At 41.7% G+C, this 20190-nt stretch overlaps 1 protein-coding gene across 1 annotated transcript in view; it reads right to left on the reverse strand.

Annotated features, from left to right (window-relative positions):
* MAP1B (microtubule associated protein 1B) overlaps window positions 1–20190 on the reverse strand; it is a 70407-nt gene that overhangs the window by 3179 nt on the left and 47038 nt on the right. Inside the window, exons 3-5 of the mRNA XM_086770188.1 lie at window positions 15936–16018; window positions 11788–11928; window positions 1205–7856 (exon numbers count right to left, since the gene is read on the reverse strand). Of these exons, the coding sequence (XP_086626314.1) occupies window positions 1205–7856; window positions 11788–11928; window positions 15936–16018 (6876 nt within the window). The remainder of the gene's footprint in view (window positions 1–1204; window positions 7857–11787; window positions 11929–15935; window positions 16019–20190) is intronic.

The following is a 20190-nucleotide window of genomic DNA, read 5'->3' on the forward strand; positions in this document are numbered from 1 at the left end:
AGCCTTCTCATGTTGTTACAGAGGGTGAAGTTTGGTAAACAATCATCTGAGCAATACAAGGCAATATGCCAAATAAGCCTCATGGTATTATAAGATTTCCTGAATTAGAGAGTTTTTACCATTGGTTATGTTACAAAAATCTTTTATCATAAAAAATCTGTGATATATCTTTCTGAATTATGGATACCAACACCGGATAAAATATTAGATGTGACATTTTACACTTAAATGTCATTATCAATTGAAGCCTCGTCTTCTGCTCTAGCATATACCTGAGAGGTATGCTTTAAGGAAGAATCTCATATAGAGCTAAAGTGCTGGAAAAACATACAGCATGAGGAACTATACTGCTGCTTCAAAATGCATCTACTAACATGGAAATGATGGTGTAAGAAAGGAACAGTAGACCACTTAAAATGGGGAAGCAAAAGACAGTTGAATGCTAGCTTGTTTCTACTGAATCCTAGACCTGGTCCTTGTAAAAAAGCTTTCGACAGAACAGCAGTCTTGACAACAGCAAAATCAAAGTATCCCCCAGATCTAACGAGATCTGCCAGAAACAACAGATTAGCACAATGCCTCCTTAAGTAACCTAACTCATATTTTATTACTACTTAGAATACACAATAGTAATTCACAATGACATTAACTTTCTCTATGTTTAGTCTTCACCAACGGCATAAGACTTTAACCGGATTATGTGATGTATATGCTTAGTTCACTGAAAGTGCTTTTACTAATATTCCTTTCAAAATTAATCCAGCAAAGTAGTGAGAGCATCCAAAGGCAAACAGTGTCTTTGCCTCCCACAATATTAAACTGCATTAACTTATGTTAACACAATTGTGCCTCCTTGTTTTTTACAATGAATAGTGTTTCACTTTGCTATTGATTGCACTCCACCTACAAAAGTGGTACTTCTAATTCTATTAGTTGGTTAAGAGTTTAGACAGCTAGTATTAATTCTTTATATTTTATATAGTCTCTGAGCAAACCGACGCATCGAGTTTCTCAGATTACAGAAGTTAATTCAGCGAATTTCATGCATTTACATGTGGCCTTTTCATACTGGATTTATATTTTAAACCTGGACTTTCTTTGGGGATTTGCAACAAACCACATTCTCAGCTGATGGAAAGGCAAACTAACTTCACTGCAACAACTAAGACAATCTTAGCACTAGGAAACTGCTATCTGTTTTTACCTGTGGTTGCAGTCTTTGCTGACTTCGATGTTGTATTTGCTGCATTCTTGGTGTCCTTATCTTTCTCTTCCACTCGAGACTTTACTTCTGGATTAGAGATATTTTTGGTTGCCTTCTCCACAGACTCCTTCTTTTTTGGAGAAGCTGTTTTGGAAATTTTGTCTAAAGATTCTTTTATAGCTGGCTTTGGTGAAGCCACTTGTTTTGATTTACCATCACTTTTTTTAACAGGAGAAGATGACTTGGTCTTAGTACCCTGCTTTTTTGTCTTTGTCTTTTCTTTGAGGTCCTTCTTCAAAGGTTTACCCAAATTCTGATCAACAGGCAGAGCCTCTGGATCAACCATGGATACATCAGGGTGCCTAGGGGAAGGGCTGCGGTCCTGCATCGGGACAGGCGGTGGGTCAATGTGTTTGTATGTAATTGTCTTGTCCGTCGGAATGGTTTCTGACTCATCTTCCGAGTCAATGTTAGCATCTGCAGTGATGGAAGGACATTCCTCAGTCTCAGGGGGAACATCTGAATCAGTCTGAGATGGGACAGACTCACTCACGGACGTGGGAGGGGTTTCATCACACTGCCGCCCTTGCTGCTTTCCCCCAGAAGGTGGCTGGGCTCCCCCAGATTGAGTTAATGTCTTCTCTTGATCTTGAGACTGTTCTTCACTTGCAAACCACTCAAGGGGGTTTGGGTTGATAAATGAGGGTGAAAGTTCAGTTTTGGGATGTTTATATTCACAAGAGGACACAAGGCATAAGTCAACATCTTGACGGGATTCTGCTAATGATTTTCCTGGAGTGAAATGTGCACTTCCTTCATAGGAATAGCTAGTAGCATCAGGTGACCTGGTGGCTCTTCCAGTTGTCTCAAATGAGTAATCTGTGGCTTCAGGTGAACTGGAGGCTTTCCCAGTTGTCTCATAGGAGTAAGCCATGGCCTCTGGTGACCTGGTGGTTCTCCCAGTTGTCTCATAGGAGTAATCCACAGTATCAGGTGATGTGGTAGCTTTCCCAGTTCTCTCATAGGAATAAACTGTGGCATCAGGCGATTTGGTAGTTTTCCCAATTATCTCATAGGAATAATCTGTGGTCTCAGGTGATTTGGTGGTCTTCCCAATTGTCTCATAGGAATAATCTGTGGCCTCAGGTGATTTGGTGATTCTCCCTGTTGTCTCATAGGAATAATCTGTGTCCCCAGGTGACCTAGTGGTTTTCCCTGTTGTCTCGTAGGAATAATCTGTGTCCCCAGGTGACCTAGTGGTTTTCCCAGTCGCCTCATACGAATAATCTGTGGCCCCTGGTGAGCTGGTGGTTTTCCCTGTCATCTCATAAGAATAATCTGTGGGTTCAGATGACCTCATATTTTTAGCAATTACCTCATAGGAATAATCTGTGGCCTCAGGTGATCTAGTAGTTTTCCTGATTGTCTCACAGGAATAATCTGTGGCCTCAGGTGATCTAGTAGATTTTCCAACTGCCTCATAGGAGAAACTAATATCCTCTGGTGACCTAGTACTTTTCTCTGTGGCCTCATAAGAATAACTAAGTTCTTCCGGTGACCTGCTGCTTTTCTCTGAATCTTCTTTTTCTGGGCTAAGTTCTGGACTGTGCTTTGTTAAGGGCTCCTGGTAACCAAATGCTTGGACAGAGGACATTTGCAGTGACAAGGAAGGTGTGTGACTAGTGGACACTGCTTCTGTGATTGCAGGAGGTGAATCCGGAAAACTAGGAGAGTACAGAGGAGAAGACTCCCTTGGAGTTAATGGAGATAAGTCAGACTTTGGTGACAGCTTTTCTCCCAGGCTCTGCACCTTTTCTGAGGTAAAAGAAGAATGTAGTGACATATCTCTAGGTGGAACAGCACCTGAAAAAGTTTCCTCTGGCAGTGGTGAAGCTACCTGGGAAGGTGTATGAGCTGATGAAGTTGAGGATGAAGCTTCAATTTGAGAAACGGAAATAATTTCTGAAATATCTTTATCCTGAGAGTAAGATGACTGCTCCACAGGGGAAATCCTCCGTGCAAAAGTAGGCTCCTGTATATCTGAAGGGCTATAATCGACTTCTGTTGGTCCATTTTCAGATATATGGTGTATACTAGTGCCCACAGTAGGATATTCTGGAGATTGCCTACTGAAGTCCATTGCTAAAGACTGCTCAGGGGACTCTTGACCAAATTCTACTGACATAGTTGACTGCTCAGGAGATCTGTGATCATGCACTGGTGTTCTTGATTTTGCGGTTTTAGGTGAGAAATCTGGTGGAGAAATTGACATGGGCCTTGGGCATTCCTCTTTAGATGGAGACATTTCCGTTTCCTGAAAAGTTGTTGGTGTTTGTACAACTGACACTGAAAGGGAATCGTCAACTTCGGTAGAGTGGGGAGATCCAACCTCAGCATGCAAAGAAGGAGATACATCATCAGTAGTTGGTTCTGGAAATGAACTAGTAGCAACAGATGCTGTAGAGACAGAAGCTACTCCTTCTATATGAGAAAAGGTGTCTTCTGCTACAACCTCATCAACAGGAGTTGCAGATTTGTCAGAAACAGTGCCTTCAGAAATTGACATTTTTGTATCTTCTTTTAAAGAACCAAACTGACTGCTATCTATTTGAGTAGGTGAGAGATCACCTGCTAATTTCCGCTCATCCAAGACCAGTGAAGACTGGGAGCTGCTGGGTTCTGTATCCTCCATTTTCCTTTCCAGGCTGAAGCCTTCCTTAATTACCATAAACTCCATGCTTTTTTCATCTTGTTTTCCTTGGAAAAGGCCCACAGAGCTGGCTTCAGAAGCTGGGCTCATCTGAACAGGTGATTTTTCTTTTTCAGGTTTCTCCTCAGAAGGACTTCCATAATCTCTGGTGGGAGACTTTAAATCAGCACTCAAAAATGCATCATAAGTGGTCTCTGAACCTAACAGTGGTGGACTCCGTACAGGTGAGAGAACCTTTTCAATAGGAGATTCTGAATCTGGCACAGGCTCATCCATAGGGCTTATTCTGGCTTTTGCAGACTCATCTTTGACTTCACTGAATTCAAAGGTAACAGGAACTTCTGTTGACTTCTCACTGGTTTCAGAGGGAAGCTGACTGGACTTTTCATCAGTGGGAGACTGATAATAAGGTGTGTGGCCAGCACTACCAGCAGCAGACTGTGAGGGAGATGCTACTTCTAATGTTTTATCTTCAGGGCTTGCACAATGCTCTTCAGCAACTTCTTGACGTACATCAGGCAATGTAGCAATGGGGACAGGCTCAGACGAGACCTTGATCTCATCGGGAGTGAGTGAAAAGTTCACACTACGTTCACTCAGTGGTGTTTTGGCAACAGGTGATGGAGGGGACAAACTGTCAGCTGGACTCTTGGCTGGACTACGTTTTCCACCAACATCTTCTTGATAGGGTTCTTTGATTTCTAATTTAGCAGTGCCTTGGATTTCACTTTCTTTTTGCCGGTACACATCTTGGAATGCAGATTTGCAGAATTTGTCTTCCTCTAATGAAGAAGGAGGTGAGATGGTGGAAGCTGAGGCATTATAGTCTTTACCCTCTGTGGCCTCTGTTTTGGATCCTTCAGATAATCCATTAAAAGCATCTGGAAGCGGAGAAAGCTTAGGTCTGCCAAATTCTTGAGAGTACAGTGATGTCTCATACTTGGTAATGTTCACGTACTCCTGAGAGGGTGACTCGCTTTCCTCATTGTTAGTTTCATCACTCATGACATCCCGGGGTGTTGACATTTCATCCATTGGTGTTGGTTCACTGGATATTTCGATGGTAGACTGTGTGTAACCTGAAGTAGCAGTGAATTCCTCAGGTTGATCTTCTCTGTTTTCTTCATCAGAAACAGTGGCTTCACTTTCTGAACCACCAGGTAATGTCTCATCATGGATAGAAGAGGCTGGTTCAACTGCTGGAGACTGAGGCTCTGAGCGTTTTGTTGGTGTAATTATGAGTAGCCCATATTTATCTTCAACTTCACCAGCTCCTGCAGCTTTGTCTACCACAGCCATCACATAGTCTTCAGCTTCTATTTTTTCAGTTTCCTCTTCATCTCTGATGTCTTCTGCTTTGTCTTCCTCCTCTTCTTCAGTCTCTTCAGTTTCTGCCTTTTCTATTGCTTCTTCCCTGTCTTCCTCAGCCCGTTCATCTGATGCTTCATAATCTGCTTTCTCAATATACTTCTCATCTTTAATGTTAGCATCTGCTTCAGCCATTATTTCTTCTGAGGTGTCTTTAATTTTTCTTGTTTCCTCTATATATGGTTTCATGGTGTCCAGTGGTGTCTTTTCTTCTTCATCTTCAGCTCGTTCTTCAGCTTCTTCTGTCTCTGCCTTTTCCTCATAATCTCCTGCTTCGGATGATTCTTCCAAGCCAGTTCCTTCATCTTCAAACTTTTCATTGTCATCAACTCTGTGCTTTTCCGCAGGTTCCAGTTCTTCGGGTGTCTGTTCACACTCACCCTCAGCCTCTGTGGTAGTTATGCCTTCATCAGAGGACTCAGCAGGTCCTTCGTTATCTAATTTTTCTTTTTGTACTTCAAAGGCCTCTTTTTGTACCGTGCCAGTGAGTTTCAGTTCATCCTCTATTAGTGCAACTTGAGGCTTTGTTTCTTTAATCGTTTCTACTTCTTCAGCTTTTAATTCCTCAAAGTCCTTTGTTAAATCCTCTGGTGAAGACATAAGGGATCTCTCTGCTTCAAGTTCCTTTCCACTGGCTGTAATTTCTGCAGCTGCTACAGCTGCTACAGTTGTGGCAGCAACTCCAACTGCTGCAAGAGCAGCTTGCCCTCCACTGACTTTGATCTCCTTCTTCACCGTCTTAACTTTTCCTTTTTCCTTTGGCTTTCCAGCAGGTACTGCTTCTTTTTTGGCAGGTTCCTCCTTCTTTTGTGGTTTAGGCTTTGCTGCTGGCTTTTTGACTTCAGTCAAAGGAGTAACTGTTTTCTTTGTTTCTTTAGGAACCTTTTTGATGTCCTTTTTTGCTTCTTTTTCTTCCTTCTTAATTTCCTTCTTCTCTTCTTTTTTAGCTTCTTTTTTAGCTTCCTTTGGTGGAGCTTCTTTCTTTACTTCCTTCTTAGTTTCCTTCTTCTCTTCCTTTTTCACTTCTTTTTTAACTTCTTTCTTGATCTCTTCTTTTTTGGGTTTTTCCTCTTTTTTGATGGGTGTTTTCTCCTCTTTTTTAGAAATTTCCTTCTTTGGTTTTTCTTTTTCCTCTTTCTTCTCTTCAGGTTTTGCTTTGACTTCCTTTTTCACTGGCTTCTCCTTTGACAATTTTGGTTTTACATCTGTACCTTGTTTTTCAGGAGTTTCAGATTTGACTAATTGCTCTTCTTTACTTGTTATGTCTTTCTCTGCCACTACAGGTTTGGTCTCCACTTTTGGTGGTTTCTCTTTTTTGACTGGAACTTTTTCTTTGCTTTCCAACTTCTGAGGCTTTTCTGGTGCTGGACTAGGTTTCACAGGCTCTGGTGTTTCTTCTTTAGATTCTTTTCTGACAGGCTTGCTCGGTGGTGTCTTTGCAGCAGGCTTGAGACTCTCTTTGCTGTCTGTTCGTTGTTTCAGCTTTGCTTGTTTCACAGCCGGACTAGCAATGTTCCCAGTCAGGTCTTTTTGTGTAACCATTGATTGTTTAAGGAAGTCTAAGTGTTTGAGTTTTTCTAGTCCTTCTAGAATATTATACTGGGTGCTGTTTCCAGGAAACAGAACTCGGATTATTTTTTCTGCAGGATTAGCTGGATGCCACACAATCAGAGATGAAACAGAGGTGAAGTAGGATAATGGAATGTCTAGTTCTTGGCCATTTGGTAGCAGGAATTCAGCTTTATCTTTGTCACTACCGCTCCACTGCTGCATAAAATATTGCATCTCTTTGCTGTTTTTGACAGGATTAAGCACATACATCTCAAGCTTGCCAACTCCCATTTTCTGAAACAAAATGATGGGGTCAATGGTATTTCCTGCATTTCTGAAAAGAGGTTCTGGTTTCATAGACAGTTTATTTAAATACTGGAGAGTAAAACAAGCTTCTTCTACACTCCTTTTTACTCTAAAGCTAGGATCCAGGTTCCTCAGGTTCTCAGGTACATTAAGGAATACAACTCCTAAATCAGGTGAGATCAGATTTTTCATCCAGTCACTGTTGGTAGTAGACCCTTGAGACTGTTCCTCTTCTAGTTCGGCTATCTTTCGCTGAAGCATGCTATTGATTCCTGGCAGGTTGTCATCTCCAATGTGAGTGAGCAGAATGGAATCTACTCTGTCCAAGTGCCGGATAAGTTTCCAGAAGCAAGATTTTCTTTCAGATCCTCCATTGATAAGCATGTTGAATCCATTCACTGCAAACAATGCAGAGTCCCCTCTTCCCCCTGGGAAAATATAACAGCAGGGTTTGGAGAGTTTCAAGAAGCCTCCTGAGGTTGGAGGTTCCAAAATGTCAAAGGGTGATGGCACTTCTACTGATTCTGACAGATACTCTGTGAATTCAGAGAGTCCTTCCATTTCAGGCAATATGGAAGCTGAGTTGAGTTTAATATTAATAAAATCTTGAAGGTTGTGCCTGTCAAGGTTGGAATTTTTCCAGTCTCCTTCCTCAGGGCAGAAAAGAGTTAGGCTGGCTTTGTTGGCAGGGTGTGTGGTGCTCAATAATTCACCAATCTAGGGTTGTAAAACAAAAACACAAGAAGATGCAGGTAAATTTGATTTTTAATGACAATTAATGTCAGAACATAGTATTTCCTGATCAGATAGATAAAATCTTTTTCATTCACTTCTGCAGTGCTGAGTATCCATCCTAAAAGCTAAAAGAACCTGTTACCACAATCAGCTCACTACTCTGTTTTTTAAAACACAAAGAAGGACTTTATTCCTAGTCCCTACTGCCCAAAGGATGACAGTGCCTCAAGGTTCCCCCTTCCCTCCTCCACCCTTTATAGAAGGATGTTACAAGCTTTTATGCTGAGAAGGTACAGGGACTGTGAGGCTAATGCTACCAGAGCTGCCACTTTCTCTGCCATTGGCTTATGAGTCTCCATGCTGCCCCAGTCCACCCAGAAAAGCCAGCGAAGTATCTAAGGGACAAAGCACATCCTCTTAACAGGCAGAAAGTAACTGCAACTTGGAGGACACCAACATCCTCCCAGGGGCAGCCGCCTTCCTCACCCCTTCTCTCATGTGATATATTCCACCACACCATCATTACTGTAGTTCCTTCTGCAGGCTGGCTCCTGAAGAACCAGCATTTCTCTGAGATTAGCATGACTGACCACAGGAGAGTTTTCCAGAACACTAAGAAATAAGTTATTGCTTCAGAAATGCCAATAGCTACAAGTTTTCTATTTCTGAGGCTATGAAGTAGAGGGCTAAATAGAGAGCCACAAAAAAAAAAAGTACTAGGGTTAAAAATGCTCTTGTTATTATTCTGATTTTAAACTCATGGACCACAAAAATTGAAATCTAGAATAAGTCCATTAATTTTGACAGGATTTGATAACATACTACTACCAAAGCCAGCTGCTGAAATAAAGGCACAGAAAACAAGAAGTTCTGTGTCATAGTATGATGAGCTGTTGTTCTGTTCCAGTTTGAACTAAAACCAAATATTTGATAGTCCCAGATTAGTAGGCAAACAAATATGAAAAAGTATGGGGTATTTTACACCTTCTCCCAGTTCCACTGATACTTTGACTTTTTTTTTTTTTAACTGACAATTAGGATAAATGTAGCCCATTTCTGTTCTATTTGCTCTTAAAAAAAAGAGACCACCAAATTTTTTTAACTTTTTCTTTAAAGAAGTAATTCAGACATAAAATATAATTGCAAAATATGCCACCACAGTATCAGGCAAAATACCACATCAATTGTCATTTCAAGCTCTAAGAAGTTTTCACAAAGATGATACAGATTATGCTACAGCTGAATAATTTGAAAGTCTTGGATCACAAGCTGAATCAGCAGAAGAAATTAATATATACAAATTTAATGATGTTTGATTGCAGTAGATCTCTTTGGGCCTCCATGTGTGTATGTCTCACTTCCTTTCTTTGTGTTACATTATTTATTTTCAGCATTTACCAAAAATAAAACTCAACAAAGATGCAGTGGCTGTTATCCAAACAAAAATAATCCAACCAATACCTAAATAAAGCAGAAAATAAATATTTTCTATCTTCCTTTGTCAGCCTTACTTAGTATCCAAGTCATTTGAAAGGAGTATAAATAAATCTCACCCATATGTCAGACATGGCTTTGTCTGAAAAGGAGCAAACAAAAAAAACCAAAGCAAGACAAAAGGAGAAAAGGCTGAAAAGGATGAAAGGTAATGAAAACAGGAGAACCGTTCCTGTTGTTTATTGAAGAAATAAGAAAAGAGGGGCAGCACAGACCACAGCTCCAAAATGGATTTAGGATCTTAAGTGTACTACTTATGCTGTGTCTCTGGTCAGGGTTGAAAACACATTATTAGGGAAAGAAAAGTAGTAAAAGATCACTTCCTCTGAATAAATAAATCCATGTCTGTCACACACATAGGAGATAACTTGAGTACAGACTTCTTTCTCATGTAGGGCCAATTTTCTGGCTAGATAAAAAAAACATAAGGTAATACACTGGGCTAATGAATATACTGGGTCAAGCTTTGGGGTTAGTCCTCTCCAGTTTATATTATACCATATTTGGATTTCTGCTTCATACTCCTAAATTCTGACTTCCTTTGCTCCTAAAAGTTGGAATGCATAGCGCAGAAAGTGTTATGCCCCTGGTAGTGCAGGCCAATGAAAACTTGGAGAAACATTATTCCAGATATAGATCATATCCGTTCAGAATAGAAGCTCAGGAATGCCCCAGAAAAGGCCTCAATGGATTTGCATTTCAAATGGTGACACCAAGGATATTGACAGTCCCACTGCTTACATAATTTGGTAACACAGAGATGTAACTGCTCCTTCTCTTCTCTGGATTCACAGTCACAGGGAGCAAGTGAACCTGATAGTCTTTTCAAGCACTGATATCTATTGAGGAACCTTCAAGTTTTAAAGGTGTCAAAGCTAGTGAAGGCAAACAGCAAGTTGGCTGCTCAGAGAAAACACAAGATTATTTCCTACTCTGGACCACAAAAGTGAAACGCAAGGTTTTCCTCTGCTAGTTGTTGTTGCAGAGGCAGTGGAATGGGACATCCTCAGTCCTCTGACAACATGGGAGAAGCTGAAAATACCACTTTTAGGCACTGCCTGCAGGAAGTTCTGCAGACTAGAGATGGATTCCTGAACTAGACTTCGAAAGAGTATCCCCCAAAGGGTATTTACTTATTTGTAAGCACATCCCATGACCATGGTTCAGGCTTGGTCCAGTGAGGTAAAAATATCCAGAGGCCAGAAACACCAACTCTACACAATATTTTCAAAGAGCCATGCCAGCTGGCCGCAGGGGCCAGTCAAAGGAGCCTGCCTCACAGCCCACAGGAGTACGGCCTACGTGCCCACCACTGCGGCAGTCCCTTGGCAACTCTAACTCACTGCCAACCACCACCCCTCCACTTTCCAGCCAATAGTTCAGCTTCATAATGGGAACAGCAAGATTTGCCTCTAGTTCTGCATGTAGTCATAAAGTAATTACGTGTTGCTAATTAGATAGAGGTGCAAGGAGCTCAGGTTCATACAAAAGTAACTCTGCGAACTGCCAGTGAGTTTTAGGCATCACACGTGTTTTGGAGAGCAGGAATCCAGCTCTTTTCCTGACCCTACCACCATATGCTGAGCACAGAGGCTTTGAGAACAGGATCAAACGGATACAACAAGGTCACACTGGAGCTCACTGCAAACATTGCTTTTTCAGTGATGAACTTTCAAATCTCACTCCACTGACATTAATTTTGGAAACTAAATTCCTAGGGATGCAGCCATATAGTTTATTTAAATATACATTTTACATAGCAGCCAAATTAAGTGTGACAGCTTGTTTACTACAGGTTCCTGCCCTATGGGAGCTTTCAGACACAGTACATTAAGCAAGACAGCAAAATAACAAGTCATGAAACAAATGGCATTAAATACTGGTATACTTCATACTTACCTTTTGTACGTAAGAATCACAAGATTTACAGATTTCACTCAACAAATTTTAAACATTCCTATAAAAAAGCCAAGCAAGTAGGTGGTGCAAAAAACTACAGCTATTCCAACAGAAAGCCTCTGTCTTATTTAATGTCACCTATTACTTAGCTGCCATCAGGCAAGAACCTCATGTCAAGATTAATTTGATTGCTTTGTATGTGCACCTTAGACAAACAACCTGTGTATTTGAAACACAGCAGTATCTCCTTCCATTGTCAGAAGGTTCCTTGATTTTCTGTTTCTGGAAGTTACAATTTAATCCCCCAAATTAAAATTTAATTCTTTTGTTAAGCAATTTACATCAAATCTAAAGTAAAATAAATAAATGTTTTGAAATAAAGCCTATCACAAAGAGTAAAGAGCATCAGCATCGATCAAGCTGCCGATCCTAACTCTTAACAACACACGGAGCCATTTTTAGTATTCTGGAAACCTCTGCATCACATGACAATGTATGGAAGACACTTTTTTGCACACACCTCTTGGTCCGTGAAGATCTCAATAAAGTTCTGGAAGGAGAAGGACCCTGATTGAAGAATAAGTTCTCCTGTGTTTTCAAAGCACTGTCCAGTAAGTACAAGAAGCTTGTGTCTTGCAGCATCTGTGATCATTAAGCGCACCTAGAGTGAAGGAGAGACATACATCAATAATGGGTGTCATCAGGTGTTTCTATATTCTGCTGACAATATGCAGTTTCTCTCTCCTAATTTAAACATATTTTGCACCAGAGTCTCCCAGGACCATCAAAGCATTATCACGTTATAGCGCTGTTTACAAAAGGCAATGAGAAAGCTGCAAAAGGGAAAAAAAAGAGGACAAGAAGCAATTAGAGAGAAGGTCTGATGAATAAACCAAACTAATGACATGGGAAAAAGAGCAAGGAGCAGAGCAGAATAAAATTTGAATGAAAAAATACTATTTTCAAGGAACAAACATATTCCTTGTATAACTCTCAGTGAATTTTAATAGCACTGTATTGAGAGAGCCTTGGCAAACGGTGTCCCATGTGCTAATGCGGGACAACTGCAAGTGTCAGATTCAGTTTTTGGAAGGCTGCTCTTCTTTTCCCCAAGTACAGCATTACTTGCCATTCAGTTGTGAATACTTCACTGAAAAGTAACAGTCACAACTCACACATAAAACTGTCATATTTAGACTGTCATTCTCTTGTAACCTGAACCATCTAGAAAGTTAAGGGACAATTCTGCTTCACCATAATCATAAACTTGAACTTCAAGCACTCAGTTACAGTCACATGCACCATTTAAATCTCATTATGTCACTAACTATGGACACTACAAGTTTTTAAGGTGTGTAAGCCCAAGACCTTTTTCAATATACAGCAGTAAATTAAATGGATGACTGATGGCACAAGGGAGCTTGCTACTGAGAAATAACCTTCTGCATTTTGAAATAACTCTTAACTACTTTCAAGTAGAAGCTCGTTACTTTACTTGATCTTCACTACAGCTACTAATAATTCCTGTTCCCCGCCAGGGAGAGATTTACTTGCATGTTAAGAAAAATCTATATATTCAGTATACTTCTGTTGGTTGAACTCAACTCAAATTCTTAAATTTAATTAAGAACAAAACTAAACAAAACCTTGGTAAGATTCTATACTGTTGAGTAATTTTTTTGCTAATACTTCAAAAGCCTTGTCCAACACCAAAAAACCAATTCAGGCTGAGGTAAGGTATGAATTTCAAGTGCACTAATCCCTCTATTTAGGGAGGAATTAAGTTAAATTAGACTAGTGATAGCAGAATAGTGATTCCAGAACAAGGCTATCCACGTATTAAACTAAAGGAGCAGAGTCCATCTGGAACAACTCCACATGATATTGCATACAAGCTGCATCTCCATGGAGATGACATAATCACCTCAGCTCTCCTAGCAAGTTATCCTTTCAGTTTTTTATATTGATTGTTAGGCAATCAGTTGTTCTAAATAACTCCCGCTCACGCCAGGGAGGCTGAGCCAGGAAGGCTCAACCTAAATCTCTACGGAACAATTTGTGTTGTACAAGTAGAAAAGAGACACTGAAGAGTATGTACCTGAAAGAAGATCCCAACTCTACCACATTTGCATTGTTATTTTATTCAATAAGTGACCCTGATGCTGAGCAGCAGACTGAGCAGCAGAAAGTTCCTTAAACTAAATGCAGAACTAATGCCGGTCTGTCACTAGCTGCACTAAATAATTATAAATTCAGCAATATCCTTGCTGGATCGAGTGCATCTATTTCTATCTCAGACAAAAATATAGTTAAATGCAGCCTTTAGCTGTATTAAAACCATAAAAGAACTGGCTTCCTCTTCGATGTTTTCTCCCATTGCTGGCAGCAGTGCTGGGCAGTCTGCCAACTCATGTGTAAACTCACCAGGTTTTCCAACAGCAAAATTATTTTCTGACTTGTGAATCACTGATATGTGACTGTCACATAATTCCTCTTCAACCTTTTTTATTAATTGATGATGAAATAGGTTCTGCAGAGCTAGCAAACTATGGTAAGAAAAAAAGTAAATAAATGCTTGCAGATGACAGAGCACAATGTATGATACATGTGAAAGACCTTCGAGAGACACATAAATTCTGTGTCTGGGTATAATCAAGGCTTCCTGAAGGACTACCAGTCTCCTGATTTCAAGACCACTCCATGTCACAAGAAATACTACAAGGTGGTGACTGTCTTCAGCTTTACCCTCGGCTGAAGTCCCAGATTGTTTGGATGAAGCGATGAGTAAGATGCAGCCTCAGTCAAAATGGAGGTAAAGATAGAGCGTGAACAGAGACAGAAGCGTCAGCAGATCAGCAGTTTCCCAGCCCTTCGGTACAGTCACAGAGCATTAGAGCAACAGAGTGGGATCTTCTTAAGAACGGAGTAACTGTTCATGGGGGTTTCAGAAACTTGTTTTCTTTGGGAAACTACAGACTCTCTCTCTTTGGGCTCTCTCTGGGAAGTATTTCAGCATTTGACAGAACATGACAGGAGCTTTGGGCAGAACCACGCTCAGACTACCACCAGTATGGCTATTACCTGCCAGATTGAAAGGAATTTATTTTAAAATAATTTTCCTTTGTTTTTCCTGAATGGATAGATTCAAGTTCCTCTTCTGGTGAAGTCCAAGCTCTATGGTATATCACTGTCTCCCCAGATTCAACCTGGAAATCTACTGATAATGAGAAACTAAGTTTTCTATTTGTCATAATGGGCAGAGCACACCTCTTCCAAACTCCAATTTACTTCTCTTGCCTCTTTCTTATTGTCTTTTTCTGGCTTGTGTCCAGTCAGAGTGTTGCTTAGCCAGCCAAGGTAAATCTCAGCTTGCAGCTTCTGGCTGTGACCAGTTTGGCAAGATGAAAGTTAGGAAAAGACTGCCTTCCACAGTCTAGTGAGAGGAAATTAACAGTAACCTAGCCAAACATCTTCCAGTGCCTAAGGAGTAAAGCCAGGGTTCAGAAGTCATTAATGGGCCTCAGACCATATTCTTCGATGTGGTCATCCATCAAAAGTATGACGAGCAACAGAAACAGCATTTCCCTACTTTTGTCAGTTCCTTCAGCTCTTCTCCCCTCCACACACACATTTCATAGCTGTTTACTGTGAACATCTGAGTGTATTAAGAGCTGCTAGCCACCTAACTGACGCAGCAGACCGTTAATTCCCTGTATCATGACCATCTTGCTCCTTACCAAGTACCTCTAATGCCTTGTAAGAGATTTTCACACATAGGTTTTTTTAATGAATGAGCTGCCATTAACTAAGGTGACTTATTTATTTAAACTTTTACAACTTCAGAAATTTCATTTGCTTAGGAGTCCTTCCTCCTGTTTGTGTTTAATATCACTTAAGATTGGTAACAAAATAGATCTTTACTATGTAGTGCAAGCAGAGCTGCTGCATTTCCCAACAGAAATGGTACTATGTCAGTACTTTGCAGCACAGGCTAGCAATGCAATTATCCCTATATTGTCAACTTTGAGTCTCACTAACTAAATTTGTCAGTTCTCTCTCTGAGCTACGTGCTTTGACTCTACTCTAGTGAGTTCCTGAGGAATTGTCAGTCCTATTCTGGGGCACTCTCCAGAGTCCATTGATCATGACACATGCTTTTTGAAGGACAGAGAGATCAACCTAGAGTTACCATCACATAGCTAGTAATTCTTCTCATAGACTAAATTTCTCTCAGGGCACCTTCAGGAACTTTTTTTTCATGTTTGAAATAGGCATCCAGAGCTACCAAAACATGGAGGAGAAGAAAAGCAGATGCAGTTTCACTACAGCTGCCTCCACTTCATCAAGAAGGGAACTTGGTACATTATGAGAAAGAAGTGCTAGGATCAGAGGTGTGTTTCTGTCCTATGCCTCCAACGTTTTGTCAGAAGTCTGGGAAACCAGCGAGAAAATTAAGGTATGGTTGATGTTTTTCATACTATTTGTTCCTTACATCCACAGTTACAGCCTGCTCTTAGTCTGCTAAGACTCTGAAAGACAGTAAGTTGCTAAGCTGGAAGGCAGTTAGTGACATTCAAGAATCATCTCAACTACACCTGCTTCACTGCTATCATCCTGTCCACTTAATGGAGCTTCTATGACACACCCAATGACGTATTTCTGACATACCTCAGTACTAACTGCTTCGTCTGAGGGATTGATCAGGACTACAGTTTCTAAGACGTCACTTCTGTGGTGAAGAATCTTCTGACCTGCAAGCACAGAGAGAAAAAAAAAAAAAAAAAAGAAAAGAAATTAAATTCAGCCAGGATGCTTTAAACCAGCACTTTCCAGCACGCACCGGCCACAGCAACTTCTGTGTTGCTCATCTCTTCAGAAACACCCATGGCATGTGGTCCTGTGGGACAGAAACACTGCTCTGGATAATTCAAGGTAATGAAAACGAACTGGCAACAGCAGCAGAACCTTTCCCTTCCCCCTGGCCAGAGGAGTCCCTGTAACTCACCTTGGTCTCTCAGAGCTGGTGTGGATCAGGGACTGGACTAACCATCATCAGCTGAGTATGTGGCCCTGTATTATCATGGACGTATCTACACTACAGATACAGCTGAGATGACACAGTCCTGTAATCTGCCCAGGTGGTTTTACCCAAGCTTTTCCAGGAACTAGTGGCAGCTTAGCCACGGCAGCAGGAAAGTCAGCATGGGCTGCAAGCTTCCCCTGCAAGAAGTGAAGTGAGTACTTGGGCTGTACGCTGGCACTGCCCACCATGGCTAATGAGCACGATTTGTGAGACAACCAAAGGAGCTCAGAGGTGTCCCTGCTGCCCGCACCCCCAGCACAATGCTCCCTGCCATGCACTGTGGATGTGCTCTTGAGCCAGGCAGCACCCCACGCAGACTCCAGGTCCCTGGCTGCACCAGATGAACCAGATGAAAGCTGGGACCCACCCTGCCAAAACTCTCCTTTCAGCCTTCGGCTAACATAAATTAACATTGGGACACAGAAATTCCCTACGGGGATGGTCGGACACTTGCTGACCTGCACTGCCCTGCTTCATCTTTCTCCTGCTTACAAAACCAGTAGCAAGAAATGTTAGGCAACAAGAGTGAATGGGCGTACAAATAACAGCTAGCTGCTGAATGAATAACGTCTGGGCAAGTTTGGAGCAGCCTAGCAGCCCACTGGCTTTCATGCTTAGTAGTTAGTCTGTCTCTGTATTTAATAGTGATACTCATCTGACTGGGACTGGATGCCAGAAAAACACAAGAGGACTCTTGACATTTTTTTTTCTTATGTTAATTGGCAAGTTCTTATCAGGGTCTCTTTCTGTGAGAACTGCAGTGAGATTAATTAGCAGTCGTATTGTCACTCAGAAATCCAGACTGGTAATTAGTCCAAAAAAACCATAAGATCTGTCCCTCCCAAGCAAACTGCTCCGTGCAGTATTAATCAATTCAAATAATTAATTGCACTTAAAAGGAAGTACAAGGGACACAGAACAAGCCACCTATTTGCCAACTGAGAAAAACTCCCCGGTAAAGAGACATAGAATAACGAGGCCGAGAATGGCCACGCTGAAAGGGGCTCTGCATTCCTGAGAGCACCAGGGCGGTGTGGGGACAGCCTGGGAGGGTGGGCAGCCAGCCTTTCCCACACCTGCCCGCGCCAGCGATGCCCTCCTCCTGCTCGCACCCCTCCTGCCTTCCTTCTCCTCCCCCACTGAGCTCGCAATGTGCTGCATCTTTTGCTGTTGCTCTGGGGAAGTTCTGCATTTTTAAGTGTAAAAGCTTTCAATCAAATGATAGAAAGTCAAGGAGAAGGGATAAAAAGAATGTGCCTAAAATGTGAGATTGTAGTTGTGCATGTCAGTGCCTAGAGACTTGTGGATAATAATCTAATTCGTTTGAAGAAATCTAACCTTCTTAGCAGATATTATTTTTGCTGTACTTCCTTGAAAGAAGGAGACAGACTGTATATTACGAAAGGGAAGGAGGGCAGGTCTCCCCCTGCAACATCCAGTTCTGGCATTACCCTTTCTAATTTATTGTTATAGCTCTGCTTCCTTGCCTAACAGGAGTGCATATATAAGACTAGATTCAATAAAACATCCAGATGGCTCTGTTACCACAGACTCCTTCAGAAGATGCTCTGCAATCTAGTATTTCAGTTATTTTGCAGATTTCCCTCAAATTAAGAAATTAAGCACTGTTTATTGAATCTAGTCTTTACAGTTGGTAAGGAAACAAAAGAAATCATCACCCTTTAGTTCCCATAGTAACTTCCTCTTTGGACTTGCCTGGAGCTGCTTCCAGACCCGCATCTGTGTAGCTGGCAGGGATTTGACCTGAGGAGTCGCAACTCCTGCTGACCAGCACTGGTGGTGGTTACTTATAGCCTATGCTCCCGTGGGCCAGACACCCAGCTCCAGTGGTTGCATGGTCTCATGCAACTTTAGACGGACTTCCAGAGGCAAGCATAGAGGTCTGCACCATGTGCAGGGTGCCTGTTCAGAGCTGCATGCGTGACTGCATCCCTCTTCGATCCCTCAGCGTCAACATGTCTTACTGCTTATCATAACAGGGTGGGGACCAAGCACTGGGAGGGTGTGAGTCACTACGAGGGCTCCCATCCCCTGTAAAACTTGGGAAGTTTGTGGCTACTTGCTGATATTAGTAACATGGTCCCATGTCACTGCTTGAGAAATTTAAGAAAAAAAAAAAACAAACATCTTTTTAAAAACTACTCACAATTTTGTAACAGCAACAGAGGCTTACTGGCCAGGTTGATACCCTGAGATGCTCAGTTGGAATGAAGGAAGGTCTCCCACAGGAATAGCTTTATCAAACAGAAATGAACTATCACAGTGTTGGAGCAGAAAGCAGCAAGGGCATTTCACAAACTGGCAAGAGACTGCGGCTTACTGAACTACAGATGGAGCGGGAGAATCTGAGATGGGTGTAGAAGACCTGGGGTGGCTTTAAACTAACTCTACTGGATTTTTGCAGCCCACCTCTACAAGTTTGACAGGACATTTCTGTGACATGCCAGAAGAAGAAAGGGAGAAACTTCCAGGTTGCACAGAAGTGGTTGGGTGGATAGATTTTATCTGCTTATAGTTTGTGAAAGCAAGTCGAAATCCTATCTATCTGAAATCCTTTCAGAAATAAGGATTAACCATGTTTGGAAGAAATCTAAGTATCTGCTCATCCTTCATTTTATTAAGTAAAGCTTCAAATTAAAACCAGACATGAATAAAGAGTCTTGGCATCTGTTTGATTCAGAACCGGAACAGAGAGGAGAAGTAAACTGCATGTAAAAATTGCTTACAGGGCAATTTCCACATGCATCATTCCAGTTCCTATGGCCATAGGATCCTATTGTTCCCCTACTCAGCCAGATACCAATGACATTTATTGCAGGATTATTGAGATGGGGATGGTGTCAATAACATTTCCTAGAGAAGTGACTGGACAGGTTTCTAACTTACACACTTGATCTTTTCAGGCCAATCAAGCAGCATGATCACCGGACTCACTTTTAACAGTGACTATGTTAATTTTGTGCAAACACAAAATGTAAATGAATGGCAAGGGAAAGAAAGAAGAAAGAAAGAAGGTCTTGTTTAACCACGGATCACTACTGACACATTTCTCCTTACTGGGCATGCCTGCACAACACCAGCCCATGGGGGTGCAAGCTGTAGGCAACAACCTGCTCAACAGAGGCGTTCCCATCAGCCCTTCCCATCATCCCAGCTGGACACCAGCACTCACTCACTCCCCAAGAATGCCATCCCCACATAAAGTAAACACAGAAGAAGCAGGCAAATCTTTCCTGTGATGATCCTTGGCAGAAAGGGTGAAGGGAGAATACCTTCTCCCTGAAGAAGATGACTGTTTGACACCTGAACTGGCATTCAAACACAAACCTTTGGTAACTTGAAACACATTTTCTCTTTTATTGTAGAGAACTTTAAAGTATAGTTTCTCTGTCAGAAGACATGAATGCCATGTTATGCCAGTCGCTATGCTGGGTGGCATTAGCAGATGGCACAGCTTGCAAGGCTTGCTAACGAAGCTTCCCACAAGCCATGACTAGGCAGTGAACTCTGCAGCTGGAAACATTCAGTGGTCTGCACTGGCAAGTAGCTCCAATGCCCAGGGTCCCCCCAGCTGTCCCTATCTTGTGGAGGAACTTCTGGACATCGAGGGGAGAAAAATCCTCCAAAAGGAACTACAAAACATCCTTTCCTAGTGTTCTTTCTTCAACTCTGCGAAGACATCTTTAACAGACAAATACAATCACTGAGGAAAGAACATTTTCTCAACAGGGCAACGCTCCATTTGAGAAGCAGCAACACGCAACCTTTTTCCTTGACACTTCTTGGTATAGATGGCAGGAAAGGATTGGTGTATTTTAA

This window comes from Chlamydotis macqueenii, chromosome Z, assembly GCF_036417535.1.
Source record: "Chlamydotis macqueenii isolate bChlMac1 chromosome Z, bChlMac1.mat, whole genome shotgun sequence".
Lineage (NCBI taxonomy): Eukaryota > Metazoa > Chordata > Aves > Otidiformes > Otididae > Chlamydotis > Chlamydotis macqueenii.